This window comes from Furipterus horrens, unplaced genomic scaffold (assembly GCF_987537825.1).
Source record: "Furipterus horrens unplaced genomic scaffold, mFurHor1.1.pri manual_scaffold_9, whole genome shotgun sequence".
In the NCBI taxonomy this organism is placed as follows: Eukaryota; Metazoa; Chordata; class Mammalia; order Chiroptera; family Furipteridae; genus Furipterus; species Furipterus horrens.
In genome coordinates, this window is record NW_028327179.1 from 23220695 (window position 1) to 23241325 (window position 20631).

Sequence of the window (20631 nt, forward strand, 5' to 3'; positions counted from 1 at the left end):
AATGAGTATTTAACTGGGAAAGACAGGAAGCACTCCGTAATATAGAAACATCACATTTTTAGAGAACATTTTGTCTAATTCTCACATTTTGCAAACGGGTGAAGAGACCCACAGCCATGCAGTTCATTGGTTGGCAAAGCTGTGGATAGTATCTGCTCTAAATTCAATCCCCTCCTATGCCGTCCAGAATGCTATGATTAATAAAATCACAGATACTACAGAGAATCTATACTCAATTTAGGGTTTCTGTAACATCAAATATAGGAAGAACGGGTTCATTTGTTTCTTTTCTTCTTTTGAAACATCAGTAGTTTATGGTACATGGCTCAAAATGTTTACTACTGACCGACTTCTAATTTATGGAAGTAAAAGACCAACAAATACCTATATTGATGTTCTGTCCTAGAAGCCAGGAGCCGAGGGTAGTTACAGAGAGCCAGGCACCGTTTTGGTACCAGTCACAAATTCTACTACAGATGTTCTCGAGAAATGATAAGGAATTTACTCTACAATAACGAAGGAAACCAAATGCAACCAATTTGAATGAGGCAAATGAAGTAAAAGTTTTAGAAAGAAAAATAGGAGATGATATGTGACCTCTAAGATCACAAGTTGCTTTAAATTACCTCATCCTTTTTAAAGGTCTCATAACTTACAACAGATTTAATTAAGCAGGACTACCTTACAAAGCTATTCACAATACAGCGTTATCAACAAAGTGGAAAAAGCACACTGAGCTCTGAGAAGACACTGTACTGATACGGAAAGATGACGCATTTTTAAGCGAAATAAGATCTAGTACGATATGTATTATACCCATTATATTACATGTATATATGCGCGCAAAACGTGGTTACCTCTGAGGGATAGGATCATGGGTACTTTCTGCTTATTCCGATTTTTAGGTAATGTATTACTTCTTTTCGAAAAGCAAGCGAATGGGTAACTTTTCTGAGGGCTTTCACTTACAGGAATTCGTTTTCGTCTTTCGGTGCGTAAGAGCTGGGTGAAGAAGCAAATGGGTTCTGAGGTGCTCCAAATGCCCCGTTCCCGTCAGTTGAAGCTCCGGAATCGGAAGAACCGGAAGATGACTTCCCTTGCTCTCGGCGGCCCGCGCACCCTGTAGATTGGGACAAGCTGGATGAGTCTCTCTGGCTCGAGGCATTGCGCCCACGTCTGGCACGACCTGGAATAAACAATAAAACAAAACAATTTTACCGGCAATTCATCTTTTAAACCTCTGAAAACATCATTATATTTTGCTTATTCCATACACACATTATGCAAAGATCCAACACTTCCACTTACGGAAAGTCACAAAACTCTTCATTCTGACTTACATAGTTCAGTGTAATATCAACAGATCGCATAATGGCCTAACTGCATTTCTGTTTAACAAGATTGAGGGGACTGTTAGCTCTAGAAAAATAATGATGTGTTGCTAAGTTCAGCTGACATAGGCTTATTAAGTGAATAACTGCTTGATGGTGGAGTGGATGGAAGGCATATATCCTAAATCATGAATTCCTTCAGGATCAAAAGCTCTCTTTCTCAGTCTTGGCTTTCCCACTGGGCCCGATATAGTAATAACCTCTGAAAGATGGGGAGTGTATGAAAAAGTCTGTTGAGCATAAACAATTAGATTCCACCTCCTGTCCTTGAATAGATGCTGAAATCTATTTCAGTCTTCCCTTTCGGAAAACACATACCCATGGATCTTTCAGGGGGAGATTATAAAGGGAATTCACATGGGAATAATGCATTTGAGTTTCTCTATTACGAGCATATTACTAATATTTCATAACCACCAAAATGAGCCAACAAGACTATCCTTTCTGTCTCCAGTTATCACTTGAACTGTCTCAACTACTCATCATTTTCTAGTGGGGTCTAAGATAATTCACCTTGTTTCTCACTGAATTGGAGATATTCCATTAAGTGTAATAACAAGTGGAGTGATGGGAAATATACTCCTTATGAAAACTGATCTCCCAACTCTAAAACTACTTAATAAAACCAAAGAGAAAAGGCAGCAGATAGCTGAACCAGATCCCTCAAGTAGGGATTAATAGCATTCTCTTATTCTAAAGCTTTAAATCCGTTGGGGAATGACACAGCTCAAGAAATTCAAGTCATCTTTTGAAGACAGCTTTGGGCCTTCACACTTACTAATGCCAGAAGCATTCACTTGCTGCAGGTAGCTAAATAACTGTTTCTTTGACACAGTTCATTACACATTTTTCCCTCAATTAACCTGTCCACTCATCGTTTATTTTCTAATCACTACATTTAGTGAGTCTCCACAGAATGTCAACTATGACATCCCGTGGTTAGTGGAAGTCCATTCACATTTACCCGACCCCGAGCCCTCATTTTTGGTTTGGGATATTTCATTAGACCTATTGTGGTAATGCACACAGACTGTCCTCAAGAAGAGGCAGCAGGTGTGAAAGCCACAATGCGACTATCCCAAGGCTGAAAGGGCGGGAGAGTGCGTCGGGGGGAGCCAGCATCCTGCGACACCTTTCAGGACCAAGTTCCAATTCTAAGAAAAGAAAAATACATCTTACCTTTAAAGTCTTGTGTTGTATTGTGTTTTCGTGTCTTACCTTTCTTCGAAGACAGCGCTTTTCGCACCATCCGTAACTGATTTAATGAAATATTCTGAACCCTTCGGAAAGGGCTTAGGCCCGGGGAGCAAGTCGACGTGCCCTTCCACGCCCCGTTCCCTCGGCGCCCAGAGGTCTTCATTGGGTATCCTATCCTCCCAATTTTACCCCAAATTTTAGGAACATGTGCGTCTGAGCAATGGCTCTGTACGCTTTTACTATATTTCCAAAGAAGTTCGCGACTTCCCCAGAATTAGGAGCCCTGACTCGGACCCTGGTTGCTAGCCTCTCCCTGGAAGCAACGTTGAGTAAAAATTATATTTGAGTCAAGGGCCAAAAAAACAACTACTCATAGGAGTGTACAAAAGCAAGGCGGCGTCTGGGTCGCCCTACAGCAAGTCTCCCAACCACTGCCACTCACAGACACTGTAGCTTTGACACGTTAAGTTCTACCTGAAACTCGTTGCTTGGCAACACCAGAACCAAGCCCCTTCTGCCTTTGTTCGCTCATCAGACACCAGCCCAGCGCCTCACACGCAGGAGAAAATGGCAGAAGGAGACCGTGGGCTGGGCTGTGCCCAGCCCCTTTCGGGACGCCCATTAACTACCGGCTTTCTTGACAGGGAAACAAATCCAAATCAACTCACTGTCTACTGAGCAGATAAATGTCCTACAGTCTTCTCTGATACCCAAATGAAACATAATTAGTCCACCAATTATGCAGGAAACAGGGAGCCCAGAAAGCCAGCCACTAAGTTAACTTACTTCGCCTGTGGCACATTATTTGAAATATTGCAGGAAGAAGAATGGGTGAGGATTAGACATCCCATGACTGAACTGTGATGAACCACCATGATGCTTTCACCAGCATGAGCGAGAGCAGGGTCTTCCTGGCTTCTGTCATTCCTGTCATTGAATGCCATAAATGTAATTGACCCCCCCAAATCAATGCAATCAGCAGACTCTTGTATATCAGTTCCACCTTCTAAATTTGGTAAGGAGGCCAGCTGGTGTCTCTTCTGCTTCAAACATTACTTAGTAATTTTGCTTCAAGTTTCCTTGTGCACTGCTTTCATCTAAATCGCTTGCTTAAATGGGATTTAGGGAGCTGTGCTGAAATAAAGTGCTACTGTCACAGGATAAAGGATAAATAATGTACACACATCTAGGGAAAAAATTAGGTTTTGGAGAACCAAAATAATCAGAAGGTTAGGGTGTATGAGTATAACTTGTAGGCCATTCTTGCTTCTGTTTCGAGGCTGCTGCTGGTAAAACGGAGTCTCTAAAACAATTACGTTTACTAATGCCAATAGTACAGCATTTACAAAGTCCTTTAGAAGCAATGCTGAAGTTATAAGTTCATTCAGTTTATCAAGTGCCAGTAAAGGAATGTTGCTTTTTTTTTTTTTTTTTTTCTAAAAGATCAGCAAATGTTGTGGTCTGAGGGAAGACTGTATTCCAAAGTGGGCTGGGAGTTTCACTGGGGACCCCTGTGGAACTAAGAATGGTGATGGAGAGGGTGGGGATCCCATCCAAAAGGGGCTGGAGAGAGAATATTTCAGTCTCTTTTCACCCTGTGCTGGTCGTGGGGGGCAGGAGGAGGAGGAGGAGGAGGAGGAGGAAGGCCTCTGTTGTAAGGGTTAAAAATGGGATTGGTGTTGTTTTACTATGGCACAACTGAGCATGTGAAGGCGAAAGAGAAAAATAAAATTTCTGCCAGGCCAAGGGAGAGAGAGCTTGTTTACCAGCAATAAAATAAGGATGGGAAATGTTATTGGGTATTAAGTCAAGATCTGGACCATGTTAGAGCTAAGTTCTAGGACTTCAAAACTGAGGCTAGCCCAGAGACAATTGTAAAGTGATATAAAAAAAAAAAAAAAAAAAAAACAAATCAGACACCAGAAGCAGAAAGGACATAGGACATACTTCTGAGAGATGCTGCAGTTTGTCTGAAGTGCAGATTCATGGCTTCAGGGTGATGGGTTGGCAGGATAAGGGCATTGTGGGAGAGGCAAGACCACCACAAAGCCAGAGGACTGAGACAAGGACTGAGGAGCCAGGCATTGGCCTGGGGTAACATCACCTCTTTGAGGGTAGAGGTTGTGGGCTGTGGAAGTAGCTTTCTTCGTGGCCTGAGTTATAGTGGCCCTTAGACAATAGCAAGAGAAGGGCAATTGGAAACGGCAAGGTTTTTACCAGTTCTGCACTGTTGTGGTGAAAGCGGAAGCTACAGGCAGAAGAGGTTAGGGGACAGGTGCCCCTGTCCCCAGGAGATCCAGAGAAATTAGTAGGCAAGTGGGGCCTCCATGGACATCTGAAGCTTTCCCCCTAATTTAGGGGAAGTTTCATAGAGCCTCTCTAGTGACAGGTGGACTGCATTGGGTGAACAGAAGACAATGAAGAAAAAGTCTAGACATTGCAGCCTCCAGTCCCCTCCCCACTCCTCTTCCTCAAAGCAGTCACAGGGATATTCAATGTGACATGTTGGTGGTGAGATGGAAAGTTCCTTAAAAACACAAAAGGCACAATTCAGCAGTCATGTGCTCGTTGAGGTTGGTAAAGAAAGAACTGTGTGTGGGTGTGTGGTGGGCAAGGTCCAAGAAAGGGCATCCTGCACCGGTTGTGTTAGTAAATCGCTGGGGAAACCTGAATGACCGTCAGCAAAGGAGAGGTTAGGTAAATTACGATACATTGGTACAATGGAATACTACACAGCTGTTAAAAGGAGGTAGCTCTTTGAATCAGTTTGGTCAGGATATCAGAAGAGGCTTTGCGTATTCCGTGACTGATCCAGGATGGGTACGCAGCCCCGATCAGAGCCAGTGAGAGGCTGTGGGAAATGCTATTACAAACAATACTATGTAGTTTTATACTGGTCTCTTTCTTCCAAATGCAACAGTTTCTCATATACAGGGATGGGCAAAAGTAGGCTAACACTAATAGTAAGTAATACAATAATAAACAAACAAGAATGAACTCTTTCTCGTACTCCCAACTGTAATCCTCCTTTTGCGCACCCCTGTGTTCATGTACAGTCATCCGGTGGATCTTGTTAAAATGCAGTCTATGATTCAGTAGGTCTGAAACGGGGCCTGAGGGTCTGCGTTTGTATTCAGCTCACAGGTGGCGTTGCCGCTGCTGGTCCCACGACCACACTTTGAAGAGCGAGGGTTCTGCGGAGGAGCGGAGCTGCTAGGCTGTAAGGGTGTGCATCTTTGACGTTGCTAGATGTTGCCAGATGGCTCTCTTACGTGCTCACACCAACCCACACTCCTAGCAACAGCTCACAAGTCTCTACATTATAACTTCAATGTCTGTTATTGTTGGATTTTAATTTTTGCCCATTTAATAGGCATCAAGTGGTATCTTGTTATATTAATCAGCCTTTCATGAGTACTATTGCAGTTTCTTCTTCAATAATAATTATCAACATAAACTAATATTTGGGGCAAGTAAAATGTCTCATATACCCATTTCATTCTTTAAAGCATCCTTCTTGGAAGATTCCCTCATATTTGCAAGGCTTTCAACTCTTCCTTTTTAAAGTGCTGGAAATAAAAGTGGAAAAGGCAGAACTGAAAGGATGGCCCTGGAAGGGAGCAGAGCGAAGCAGCTACCACGAGCCAGCGGGAAGAACGTCTGCTCTTGTTTCTGCACTCTTCCCTAGCTGAGTGAGGGAGAAGGAGCCGGAAGCTTAGGGGCAGAGGGGTAAGAGCTCTGTATCTTTCTTGAGTACTTCATCTGGATTCCTAGGGGAATGAATTGCACTTAAGTCAAGAGTTCTACCCAAATTAAGTCTTTGCCATCTAAAATGGTTACGCTCTATCCTATTATGCTTTATCCCACAAATTACATGTGTATAAGGAAAAATGGGAGCTACATGTGTTACAATGGTAATGCATGTGTATTGTAGAAAACGCTGATAAGCAAAAACAAACAAACAACTCCAAATCCATAATCTAGTTCTAGATTTTGGTTTCCTCACTTAGAAAATGAGGATCATGATAGTACCTAAGTCAGTGTTGTGAAGATTAAAGTAGTAATAGATGTAAAGCGGTAAGTCATTGTCTGACGCAGAGCCAAAGCTCATTCAAACTAGAGCTATTGGAGGTGATATCAGCGAGGTGCAAGAATAAAGAATAGGAAACCCTGAACCCTCCTTTCCCTATGGACACTTGGATTTAATAGCAATATATGGACCAACTGCCTCTGTGAAGAATCTGGAACCCAGTTAAGAGGTGCTTATACTCCAGGCTAACGCAAAACCAAACCCATCACAGCCTGGCAGGAAAACTCGTGGTTCTCTCTCTCCAGAGCCCCTCTCCCTGGCTCCGTGTGGTGCGACTGTGGGAAACACCCAATCCCCGTCTTCTCCCTGCGGAGGAATGTACATCCAACATTCCGACTTTTAGGTAGGCTGCCCAGCGGGGTGGGTATCAATCTGGCCTGAATCTAACTAAGTACTGCCAAGAACCAGGAGCCAGGTTGGGAGCTTGGTCTCGGTGAACAAAAGCAAGCCACGTGCACGAGAATCTGCAGTACCACAGACAGGCACTAGCTGGGTCTCCAGGACCATGGCACACGGTAACAGCAGCGGCGCCACGGTACAAATCGCAAAACCTATTCCATTAGGATAGTCCACACACGCCCAGGCAGGACTCATCCCCAGCGTAGGTTTGAGAGGTCTCCAGAATCTCCAGCAGGGCTGAATAGAGAATGTCATCCCTGTATGAAACGGGATTGCAAAGTCTGGGAGACATGGCTGATTTTTCAAATGCTGTAATCTCAATAAAAGATAACAAAACATACAAACAAGCAAAGATGACCCATTTAAATCTCCTGAAACCGGCCCTAAAGCAAGAGACATATGAGTTGCCAGACCAAGAATTCAAAATAGCCATCATAAGGATGGTTAATGAATTAAAGAGTACAGACAACTAAACACAATTAGGAAAACAATACATGACCAAAATAAGAATATCAATAAAGAGACAGAAACTATAAAGAAGAACCAAACAGAAATTCTGAAATGAAAACAACAATAACTGAACTAAAAAATTCACTAGAAGGACTCAATATCAAATCTGACTAGGAAGAAGATTCAGTGAACTCAAATATAGTACTTCCAAGTACCTGAGGCAGAGGAACAAGCAAAATGACTGAAGAAAAATGAAGACAACTAAGGAATTTGTGAGACACCATCAAGCCGAACAACATATGTACTACAGAAGGGTGAGGAGGAGGAGGAGGAGGAGGAGGAGGAGGCAGAGGAAGAAGAGAGAGCCTAATTGATAAAATAATGGCCAAAAGCTTCCCAATATCTGAGAATAGTAGTGGATATACAAATTCGTGAAACTCAAAAACTCCTAGGATACATCTATAATCCATAAATCTCACTGCTGAGTATACGTGCAAAAGAATTCAAAGCAGGCCCTGGTTGGTGCGGCTCAGTGGACTAAGCACTGGTCTGTGAACCGAAAGGTCACCAGTTCGATTCCCAGTCAGGGCACACGCCTAGGTTGTGAGCCAGGTCCCCAGTTGGGGCTGTGCAAAAGGCAACCGATTGCTGTTTCTCTCATACATCAATGTTTCCCTCCCTCTCTTTCTCCCTCCCTTCCCTTCTCTCTAAAAGTAAATAAAATCTAAAAAAAAAAAAAAAAAAATTCAAAGCAGGATCCCCAAAAGATATCTGCACACCCATGTTCATTATAGCATTAGCCAAGAGGTAGAAGCAACCCAAACTCCATCAACAGATGAATGGATATAGAAAAGGTGGTATATACACACAATGGAATATTATGCGACCTTAAAAAAGGAAATCCTGTTACATCCTACCACATGAATGAACCTTGAGAACATCATAAGTGAAATATGCCAGTCACAAAAGGACAACTACTGTATGATTAAACTCATATGAGGCATATAAGACTGGGTGGTTCAGTTGGTTGGGCCTGTTTTTGCAAACCGAAGGGTCGTTAGTTCGATTCCCAGTCAGGGCACATGCCTGGACTGTGGGTTGAGCCCCCAGTCAGGGTGCCTATGAAGAGCAGTTGATCAATGTCTCTCTCTCACATTGCGGTCCCTCCCTTCCCCTTCTCTAAAAATAAGATAACATAATCAGAACAGGCGGGTGCTGCCGGCCAGGGCGCTCAAGGAATCACCGCCGGAGCAGGGGGGTCCGCAACCCCGGCGCCACCCTGCATCTCAGGGCCCCGAACCCCCGGCTCCCCTGTATGGTCCTCGCTCGTCCCCCAGCACCTGCGCACCCCGCGCCCGGGTCCCACGTCCGGGCCGAGCGGAGGCCAGAGCGCAGCTAGCCCGTCTTCCCAGACAGGAGCGAACGCATCCCCCGAGCGGAGTGCCGAGACGCTGGTCACTCCCGCGCGTCCCGTCCCGCCCCGACGCCCCCCACCGCGGATCACCGGGGCTCACGGGTACCGGGGGACAGGGCCGCCCAGGGCCACGGGGCGCAGCGTGCAGAGTGTCCGCCCGCCCCGCGCCTTCGGGCTCCCGCACCCCGCCAACCGCGCCCCTCGGCGCCCGCCGCCCGGACCCCGCAGCCGGGAGCCGCTCCTCCCGCGGGCACCGTCGTGGCCCCGCCGCCGCACCGCAGTCCGCCCGCGGCCCCGACTCGGCGCCGTCCCCGGCCCGGGGCTCGCCACCCGCCCGCTGCGGCCTGGTCACGCTGGGGGCCCGCGCGCGCCCGCTGCCACAGCCGGAGACGCGGGAGGCCCGGGACGCCCAGGAAAACCAGGCCGGAGGGGACGCCGGGCCGCACGGCCACCTCCCGCCGACCACGCTCACCTCCGCCATCCTGCTGCCTTCAGGTCGGCCGGACGAGCGAGCGAGCGGCGCCGAGCAGGCCCCGGATGGCGCCCCAGACAATGCCCGCCGCCTTCTCCGCCGTGGGCCTGACCGCGCCCTGCTCCGCCCCGCGCCGCGCCCGCTCCGCCACGCGCCGAGCCCCGCCGCGACCGGCGCCACGCCACGGGCCTTGGGGCTTCCGCGCCCCTCGGCGCCCGCCGCCCGGACCCCGCAGCCGGGAGCCGCTCCTCCCGCGGGCACCGTCGTGGCCCCGACGCCGCCCCGCAGTCCTCCCGCGGCCCCGACTCGGCGCCGTCCCCGGCCCGGGGCTCGCCGCCCGCCCGCTGCGGCCTGGTCCCGCCGGGGGCCCGCGCGCGCCCGCTGCCGCAGCCGGAGACGCGGGAGGACCGGGACGCCCGGGCCGGAGGGGACGCCGGGCCGCTCGGCCACCTCCCGCCGGCCACACTCACCTCCGCCATGCTGCTGCCTTCAGGGAGGGCGGACAAGCGAGCGAGCGGCGCCGAGCAGGCCCCGGATGGCGCCCCAGCCAATGGCCGCCGCCTTCTCCGCCGCGGGCCTGACCGCGCCCTGCTCCGCCCCGCGCCGCGCCCGCTCCGCCACGCGCCGAGCCCCGCCCCGCCCCGCGCCCCGCCCCACCCCGCCCCGCGCCCCGCCCCGGGCCTTCGGGCTCCGGCACCCCGCCCTCCGCGCCCCTCCACGCCCCCCGCCCGGAGCCCGCAGCCGTGAGCCGCTCCTCCCGCGGGCACCTCTTGTATTATGGGATGAACATGTCTTCCTCATAAACTCACTAATCATATAAGCTATGCTTATCTAATGGGTAGAAGGAAATTAGGAGGGCTACTCCAACAAAAATGCTTCCACATTGAAAGATAGGTCAGAAAAATGAGGTCCTTAACAAAAATCTGGCATAAAATAAATGTCTTATATATAGTTACCAAAAAGTGACAATTATTTGGTTTTCCTAACACATCCCATTCAGTGCATTTTCCAGCATCTGGCCCTCCTTTCTCACATTGTGCCCCTGGGCTGAATCAAGACCCAGAGGTCTTCATTCTATGCCCAGCTGACCCTTAGGTTACTGCCTAAATCCCATTTTCTGTTCTGTTAACTTGTGTACCAACCTATTGAATCTCATGATCTTGAGGCCAGCTTCTCCATGCTTCCATGAGTGAAAACTTATAAAATAGGTAAAGCAATAACTGTAGATGTCTTTTCACTAAAGAGAGAAATAACAAGAATCTCTTCTTTCCCCATTCCAAACAGTCTACATCTATACTGGGAATGTAAAACTATCCCATTGAACTTGAGAATTACTTGAATTATCCAATAGTGGTAAATTTTTCTAATTTTAAGAAGCAAATGAATCTGATAAATCAAATTTTATACTTTTAACTTTTTTTCTTGAAACTGCTAAGTATGCGTCATGATCTAGTGAGCAATGGTATCTCATTTGGCATAAAATCTTTGGTATTGTAAGTTCATGGTTACTATTGATCAAATTCATAGTGTTGCACAATGAGCATAATGACTTCTATGTCTTTTATCAGAATATATTTGATAAATAAATGAAGTGATGTACATAGAAGTGATATTAGGGATGGGAATTTAGATTATGTAAGAAAATATATAGGACTCGTTCTCTGGTGAAGATTCTGAGGAATGAGCATACATTGCAGAGGAGCCTCATAAATCACAAACTTGAATAGTCACTAACTTTAAGTTCACCCTGGCTCTGACTGTAATACTATTTTATGCTCCTCTCTCCCAGGCAATTAAAATTCCAGCAATTACATGGCATTCCCGTTGGCTATTTTTGCTATCTGTGTAAAAGCAGGCAATCATCTTAGAGACACAGGATTTGGAAGGGAAGTGAGCGCAGTACAAACTCCTCTTAATTAAATATAATGCATTTATTTTGTTAAGCTTCATAAGGAGAAAAAATGTATATTTATGTCATGGAACTATCAAGATTCTAGGATGAATTCCAAAATATTTGTGGATATTGGTATGAATATTAAAAAAATATTTTGTTCTTGATGCATTTATGCAAAGTGCCTGTGAAATACTATGGGGTCTTTGACATGTTATTTAACTTCTCCGTGACTCAGCTTTTTCATCTGAGACATGGGATCATGATATCATAGGGTTTTTTCAGTATTAATTGAGGCTCTCCCCCCTTTTCTCAATCTCTTTCTCTCCCCCCCCACACACACTGTTTAGAATAGTCCCAAACACATAAAACTATATAAACTATTGCTGTTATTTTTTAATACTATTTATTTATTTATTTATTTTAAAGTATATTTTATTGATTTTATTGTTACAATAGTTCCAATTTTTTCCCCTTTGCTCCCCTCCGCCCAGAACCACCCCTCCTCCAGCAATCCCCCCCCCCCTCAAGTTCATGCCCATGGGTCATACATACAAAGCTCTCCTGCTTCACCCTTTCATATATTCTTCTTTTTTTAAAATAATTAATTAATTATTTTAACAATAAAAATTAACAATCCCTCCCTCTCAGACTTAAGACCCTTTATAACCTTATAAAGGACAATGAGCAAAGGTCTTGAGCTCCTCTAGATGCTTCAGGCTGGGCATGGTTGTTGTCCTACCTACCCTTGGGTCCAGAAATCCCTAATAAGAGTGGGGGTGTGGAGGGGAGGGTTGCCTTCCCACACGGGGAAGGACTGTGCAGACTCCAGGTCAGTTGGCTGTCCCTGGACAGCAGCGTGCTTGGTTTAACAGGCTGGCATCCTTGTTGTATTCTGGGGCAACAGATTTGGCAACGGGGTTAAAAGACATCATTCAGTCCATAACCACTAGAAGAAAAAAGGCAGGTATTAATTTTTCAATGTCCCACATTAGGGAAAAGAAGGGCTTCTTTGGAGGAAGGTGTGCCAGGCACGTCTCACCTGTCCAAAACCCTTTTGCCCATTATACTTAGTTTGGGCTGAGGGAAATATTTTAGGTGCCCCCGCCCCGCCCCACCCCCGACCTCTGGGCTCCTTCTGTCCAAGCCATTAGGATAGAAAAGAGAAACCAGGTTTAAAGTGAACCCCACAGACCAATTTTTTCAATACTATTTAAATTAAATTACTTATTCTGTGACAATATTAACTTAGTATTTCCAGTATTTCCTGTTTGTGAAATGCTTTTATAGTTTACAGACTTAATCCTGTCTTGTAATACTATAATCAAGAGAGGTAGAATTATATCAATTTAATATATAAAAAAATAAAATAAGAAATTATAAGATTTTTAAAAGTCAGATTTGAGATTAAAACTTGTGTTTTCAACTTCCAACCAGAATTATTTTTATTATATAGCTATAATTAAAACTATATAGAGTTTAGAAAAAATGTTTTGGTTTTTTCACCTTCTACACAGAAATTATTCTCAGAATAGTAAATATATAATAATTTTCAAAAGAGAAAAATTTAATTTGATTTCAATTTGGTATGAAAATATTTCACTCCCAGTAATCTTTATTTTTGATATATTAAAAGGAAACACAGGTTTATGTGTTCTCTGAGATGCTGAAGCAGTAAGCATTTATTTTCAGCTTATATTAGGATTCCTTGGCAAGTGGTTGCTAATGACAAATGTTTACCATTTCCCATGCTTAGAGGAAGGATTCCTTTGAGGGGCAGAATTTAAGTTGTCTCTGTAGAGAAACTGACCTTTGCAAAATGCTCTAAAGTTGATTATAAGAAGCTAGACCTGTTGACAAAATAAATAAACAAGCTTTAAATAGTAACAAGAAATTCACCAGAAAGCACGGGCAAATCAGAGCAAACTGTATATTGAATGCCAAAGAAATCTCATATTGCTGAAGAAATCAATGGGTGAGGTAAATATGAATGAAATATGACATACATTATGAGACAGAGACCCATTCATATATGGCTCTTTTCCTTCATAGTCCAATGGTTCCTTGATCCTGTTGAGCAGAAATCTATTTAGTTTGTAAAAAATGCTAATTTCTAGGCTTCTCTCATGCTTTAATTTTGACCTAGTGTGGTCTCTGAGACCACACTTTTAACATATACCATTTCAGACTCTAAGGATACTAAGTTTAAGAATAGCTGCTCTAGCCCTGACTGGAGTGGCTCAGTGGGTTGAGTGTCGGCCTGTGAACTGAAAGGTCACTGGTTTGATTCCCAGTCAGGGCACATGGCTAGGTTGTGGGCCAGGTCTCCAGCTGGGGGCCTGTGAGAGGCAACCAGTTGGTTCTCTCACATATTGATGTTTCTATCCCTTTCTTTGTCCCTCCCTTCTACTCTATCTAAAAATGAATAAATAAAATCTTTTAAAAAATTAAAAAGCCTTCATTAAAAATAAAAAAAGAATAGCTGCTCTAGCTTTGGCTTAAATTTTCTCCTAATAATTTTTGTATTTTAGGGGTAGGTTCTCAGTTGGAAAAACAGAGACATAAGGCATTGCGGTTCTTGGGGCTGTGGTTGGGGGAGGAACGCACACTGGGAACATAGAAGATAGTTTCGCTAAATGGGGAAGTAGAATTAGGCAGTGTTGGCTTGGAGGGAGTTTGGACACCGAGGGGGAAAAAAAATGATTAAACAATGCCTGGGTCAGTACTAACCACATTTATTCCTCTCAAGCATTAGAATCAAGCTCTGGCTATCCTAAGCCAAAAAAGCAATTTTACTGGAACCTTACAAAATTCATGATAGCCTGGAGAATTTGATTTGAAAAATTGGGAAAAACCAAGTCTGCTCTGGAAGGTTAGTTAATGTATGACAATGTTTATGTAGCAATAAGAGGCTGGTCCAGTCTGCCACTTCAGAGAATACCGACTCTAACTAGTGAATGACATCATCAAAATTCAGTCTCAGGAGCCACAATGTCAACTGGCCATTTCCATGTTATATGTTATCTCCTGTCTATGCAGATATGGAATGAGAAACACCCTCCCCTTTGATATTTATGGAGCTGGGCATTACCTTTCATAAACAATACATAGAAAGGGAATTTTAACAACAGGGAGATAAGATGCTAATAGGAAGTAGGAACTTGGGTGCTAACAACAACAGCAACAAAAACAATGTCAGACATCTGCTATGGGCTCCATCAAGGATGGTCATTGGGTTGACCTATATTCCTTTCAGCTGAGTTTAATAATGATTGATGGTAGAGGATATTTTCCCTGCCTCTTTTTAATTTACCCCTCCTCCCATTTGCATTAGTACTTATTGTACATATTTCTGACATACTCTTCTTATCAGAACTTTCTCCTTTCTTGTGCTCAGAGCTTGCCAAATACAGCCATTCAGTATTTTCAATTTATAACCTACTTAGGATTCTGTAACTTTCTGAAAATATTTGAACAGATTGAATGGAACCTCACGCACTTCTTTTATTGAATGCTATAAGCTTTTGGTAGAAGTACATTATATGAGCAAATAGTTTCCAAAAATAAATTGTCAAAATGATCAATTTTACTTCCTCAGTTATTGCAATAGCTATAGTTTTTAGCAATAGTGCAACACACTTTAAGAATAACACAACATTACACTCTATGAAAGTGTTGGTAAACGTAAGATAAGTATTCATATAAGATGTGGAACTTAACTTTAATCTTAAAGAACAAAGGAGATCTCTATTATTGAAAGAGGGTAAATCAGAATTGGGGAAGCTATGCTAATTTCTCTACTTAAATACAGAGTTGCTCTGGTTAGTATCTTTTTAATCAGGCTTTTTGGCCTTTTTTACTTTTCTTAGCCTTTTTATTGTCTTGTTCAGTAAGCTGGTTCACCCAGTAGTAATTGGAACTTCCTCTATCTTAGATTTTTTTTCCTTTCAGCTTTACCTACTTTTTTGTAGAACTTTGGAATGTTTGGTAGTCATTTGATCTACTGATGTCAGATGTGGAATACTCTGCAGGCAAGACCTTTAGTGGTAATATGTCAGGGGAACAGAGGTCTACCTAGAATCATTTTAATGATTATTAGCAGATACTACAAGCCCCTTTATCCAGAATGCATAATGTTTTTCCAGAACCTATCTCTGAAGTAGGAGCAACAGTGGAATTGATATGCCATCTTCTTCCTTCTTCCTTTTCCATTGAGAAAAAAGATCAGTCTTGGCATGGAAATCAGATGTTAAGCCCCTACTAAAATCCTCCAATGGCCTCCTATTTTACTTTCAATAGAATGAAAATTCCATACCTTGATCCACGGGGTCCTGAATGATTGGTTTCTGTCTTCTTTTCTACATCAACTTGTACCATTTTCCCCCTTCCTCACTACACTGCAACCTCACTGAACCCTCTGATTATCCAGATACCAATGTCCTTCCAAACTCAGGATTCTTATTTCTGTTGATCCCACTACCTGGAATACTCTTTCCCACGCTCTTGAAATGCTGCACCTTTATCAGGGTTTAATTCACATCGCACAACATCAGAAAATCTGCCCTGATGACTCAATCTATAGTTGTTTCTTTTTTTTACAATTTACTGCCATATCATTCTGTTTATGTGATAGCACTTATAGCCTTGAAATTATCTTCTTTATGTATTGGTTTTTTTGTTTCTTTCCACTGAAATTTATGCTCTAAAAGGGCAGGAATCAAGTTTATCTTGATTACCATTAAATCTTTGTACCTTGAAGATCACCTGACATATAAAATATGTCGATGAATATAAATGCTTTGAATGACTAATGCTGACTCTGTAATAGATGAGACATGCTGGTGGCAATTACAGAGGGCTCACTTGTGTCACTTGTAATGGCAATGAGGAAAAATTAATTTTATGTATCTTATAAGGGTGTATTTGAGCTATAGTTAGGCCCTAGCACCAAATGCATTACAACAGCACTTGACGGTGACAGTCATCATGAGAACAACTACATTACTGAAATCCTAGAAACCAAACCTATCTCTGCCTTGTCTTTATTTATCCCACCACTGCAAAGGCCAATAGTCACTAAGAAGGAAAAGTCCTTACACTAGTATAGATTTAAGTGGGGGGTGGGGTGAGGGGATAATGCATTATGGGAAGATAAAGCAGCATTATCCTGAGCCTGTAGACATAAACAGAACAAGGGACAAAGTTAAAACTCTCTGAACAAAGTGGATATTTATTAAGGGAGCTGTAGAAAAAATATTATTTGGGAGTAAGTTTAGATTATTGTTAAGATATTGTTAGACTAAAGAGTAGACCATAAATTCAGAAGTAGAAGTAGAGAATTAATGCTATAAAGTCCTTGTGCAGAAAGGTGGCAGTGGCCCAAAGATAGCAATAATTAGGAAGAGTAACCTGTCAGTTCTATATAAAATAAATTCCAAATGGGAGGAAGAGAAGCTTGAAGGATACTTAAGATGTACAAATAACTTTAGTTTGATACATCTAAATTTTAATATTTGTTTGAGCTCCTTTGCCAACATAAATGATGGGATTTTATTACTTAGAGGGGAAAAAAAGCACTAGGTATTCACAACTGTACAGAGACTAGAGTAGGGGATGTGTTAGCTTAAACTGATTTCTTTTTCTTCTCTTCTTTTTCTTCCACACATTCCATCTTCCATCCTCACTGTCTCTCTTTTTAACAAGCATTTACTGTACAGAGTTTTTTTCTGACCAAAAACCGAGTTTTACTTCTGGTTTTGTGGGGCAGCTAAGAGAAGAGTTACATAATAGATAACACAACAAATCTTTAAAATTTGTTCCCTCTAACCCCTGACCCTTTTCCTCTTTCTTTGAAACCCTTCAGATTCTCTTCCCTCTTCCTGTCACCTCAATCTTCCTTCTGATCTCTTTTTCAGTGTCTCTGTCCCTTTCTTGTTTGAAGAAATTTATGAATTTGTATCTTTAACCATCAACCCTACCGTAAAACAGATAATAGACATGTTCTTGAAAAGACCCGAGGTAAGAGGAGGGTATAAATAACTAGTGTTAATTTAACACATCTAGTTGATAATTATGTGGGGGGAGCTACATTTTTAAATATGTAGAGTGTAACACCTATTTAAATATGTTATAAAAACACAAATATAATAAAGTGTAAATGCAAAGTATTTTCCAAGGGTATTTCTTTCTTTCTTTTCTTTTCTTTTTCTTTCTTTCTTGTTTTATTTTATTTTTTTCCCACCCTGAACACACCCAATCTTATCTGTACAGAATTTTTAACGTGTATTCAACAAGATGCTGGATATTATGGGGATACACAAAAAGAGATCTACCGAGCCCCGAGCCCCAGCCCGGCCGCCGCCGCCAGCGCCGCTCAGAGCGCGCGCAGCCATGGCCGGAGCCCGGACCCTGCTCCCGCTCCTGCTCGGGCAGCTCCTGGCCGTGGCGCTGGTGACCGAGGCGCAGAAAATGGGGCCTCGAGGCCCCCCCTGGCCCCCCAGGGCCCCCTGGGAAGCCGGGCAAGGACGGCATCGATGGAGAAGCTGGTCCTCCGGGTCTGCCTGGGCCCCCGGGACTGAAAGGGGCTTCGGGGAAGCCAGGGAAGCCAGGAGAGGCCGGGCTGCCAGGGCTGCCCGGCGTGGACGGCCTGACCGGGAGAGAAGGACCGCCTGGACTCAAGGGCACTCCCGGAGAACGGGGAAGTCTGGGCCCCCCGGGGCCACCTGGGCTTGGGGGCAAAGGACTCCCCGGACCCCCCGGAGAAGCAGGGGTCAGTGGGCTCCCAGGCGGACTCGGCCTCCGGGGTCCCCCGGGACCCTCTGGACTCCCGGGCCTGCCTGGCCCTCCCGGACCTCCTGGACCCCCTGGTCACCCAGGAGTCCTTCCCGAAGGCGCGGCTGACCTTCAGTGCCCGGCCATCTGTCCGCCAGGGCCCCCCGGCCCCCCAGGAATGCCGGGCTTCAAGGGACCCACTGGCTACAAAGGGGAGCAAGGAGAGGTCGGCAAGGACGGCGAGAAGGGTGACCCCGGCACGCCTGGGCCCCCCGGTCTCCCCGGCACCGTGGGGCTGCAGGGCCCGCGGGGGCTGCGAGGACTGCCAGGGCCGCTTGGGCCTCCCGGGGATCGGGGTCCCTCCCATTGGCTTCCGAGGACCCCTCGGGATCCCAGGAGCCCCCGGGAAAGCGGGTGACAGAGGCGAGGGGGGCCCAGACGGGTTCCGGGGCCCCAAGGGCGACCTGGGCAAACCGGGTCCCAAAGGAGCCCCCGGAGTGGCCGGGCCACTTGGAGAGCCGGGCATGCCGGGCAAGGACGGCCGGGACGGCTTTGCTAGGACTGGATGGTGAGAAGGGAGAGGCGGGTCGCACTGGCGCCCCAGGAGAGAAGGGTCCCAACGGGCTGCCGGGCCTGCCTGGACGAGCAGGGTCCAAGGGTGAGAAAGGAGAGCTGGGCAAAGCTGGAGAGCTGGGTGAGGCCGGCCCCTTGGGAGAGCCCGGGGTCCCAGGGGACATGGGCGTGCCGGGCGAGCGCGGCGAGGCGGGCCACAGAGGCTCAGCGGGGGCGCTCGGTCCGCAAGGCCCTCCTGGGGCGCCTGGTATCCGAGGCTTCCAGGGCCCGAAGGGCAGCATCGGGGACACTGGCCTGCCAGGCCCCCAGGGCCTCCGAGGCGGCGGGGGCGACCGGGGCCCGGAAGGAGCCACGGGTCCCAAGGGAGACCAGGGCATCGCCGGTTCCGATGGTCTTCCCGGGGACAAAGGCGAGCCGGGACCCCGCGGCCCCGTTGGACCCAAAGGAGAGCCTGGCAGTCGAGGGGAACTGGGCCCGAGAGGCATCCAGGGTCCCAACGGCACCAGCGGCGTGGAGGGTGTGCCAGGCCCCCGCCCCCCCCCCCCCCCCCCCGGGCCTGTGGGCTTACAGGGCGTGCAGGGCGTGCCTGGCATCACCGGAAAACCCGGGGTCCCGGGAAAAGAAGCCAGTGAGCAGCACATCAGGGAGCTGTGTGGGGGCATGATCAGTGAACAAATCGCGCAGTTGGCTGCTCACCTGCGGAAGCCGTTAGCGCCGGGAGCCATCGGGCGGCCTGGCCCTGCTGGCCCCCCCGGGCGCCCCGGGCCCCCTGGTTCCATCGGTCACCCTGGCGCTCGGGGGCCCCCTGGCTTCCGCGGCCCCACCGGTGAGCTGGGAGAGCCCGGACCCAGAGGAAACCCGGGGGACAGAGGAGACAAGGGCGCGGTCGGTGTGGGTCTGGACGGGCCTGACGGAGACCAGGGCCTGCAAGGACCGCAAGGCGTGCCTGGCGTTGGCAAAGATGGCCAAGACGGGGCCCACGGCGAGCCCGGGCCGCCCGGAGACGCGGGCCTTCCCGGAGCTGTTGGCGCGCAGGGGACCCCCGGCATCTGTGACACCGCGGCCTGCCAAGGAGCAGTGATGGGCGGGGGCGGGGAGAAGTCGGGTCCCAGAAGCTCCTAAGACACAACCCAGGCAGCAAGTGACGCTGGCTGAAGTGCTGGGCTCTGCAGCGCCCGTTGCTAAGGCCACGCCACGTCCACAGCCTTGCTGGCCTGCCCCCTCCCCCTGCGTCCTCAGTGGCAGCACCTGGTCACCTGTCCCCGCGCGTCCTCCACCAGCTGCTGAGAAGGTGGTCTCCTCGTGGGTTCCCAGCGGCCCATCTGGCAGTGACCGCGAACCTCGGAAATGGGCGCCGCGCGGTAACACCGGGCCGGCCAGGGGCCACACACAACTGGTACACGTCCCCGAGAGAAAACTGCAACCTGTTTACATGGCGTTTGTGTAAAAAGCAGTGATAACCCCAACAAAATGATCGATGAAGCCCTCAGATTCGTGACTGCCCACAGGGCCCAGCGCCCCCCGCACCAAGGTCTAGTCTGGCCCCCGGTTTCTGTACAAACTTGAAACTGTCTGAGCAACAGTATTTATTGACGGTGACTTTGCATTGCACTAAACCTGTTGGTGTTCTCTGTTGTAATAAATAAAGCCACTCGTTTGGAAAAAAAAAAAAAAGAGATCTACAGTATGTTCAGGAATCTCGAAGGGGAAGTGATCAGTATGGGCAGGAAAAGTTGGAGAAGGATCCACTAATGTGTGACTGACCACATATCTGCTCTGACCCAGGTGCCTTTCACTTTGAGGGCAGTGGTATCTGTCTCCTCCCCCTTTGAATTTAATACCCTCAGGTCATTTTCCAGGCTGCAGAAAAGAGAAAGTCATGAAGTCACATTAACTTTTGTCCCATCTCACTCTCACTTAAATTTATTTCTCATACACAAGCCAGAGGTGTCTTTTTGTCTTCAAGATATGTTTTAATTTGCA

General features: G+C 46.7%; 1 protein-coding gene across 1 annotated transcript; it reads left to right on the plus strand.

Annotated features, from left to right (window-relative positions):
• The first annotated feature begins 17694 nt into the window (after positions 1–17694).
• Positions 17695–20284, plus strand: LOC150001410 (uncharacterized). Its single transcript, XM_090287153.1, is given in 4 exon segments — positions 17695–17787; positions 17789–18433; positions 18435–18626; positions 18628–20284. Coding segments are annotated over 4 exon segments (2073 nt in total). The 3' UTR covers positions 19771–20284.
• The last annotated feature ends 347 nt before the right edge of the window (positions 20285–20631 follow it).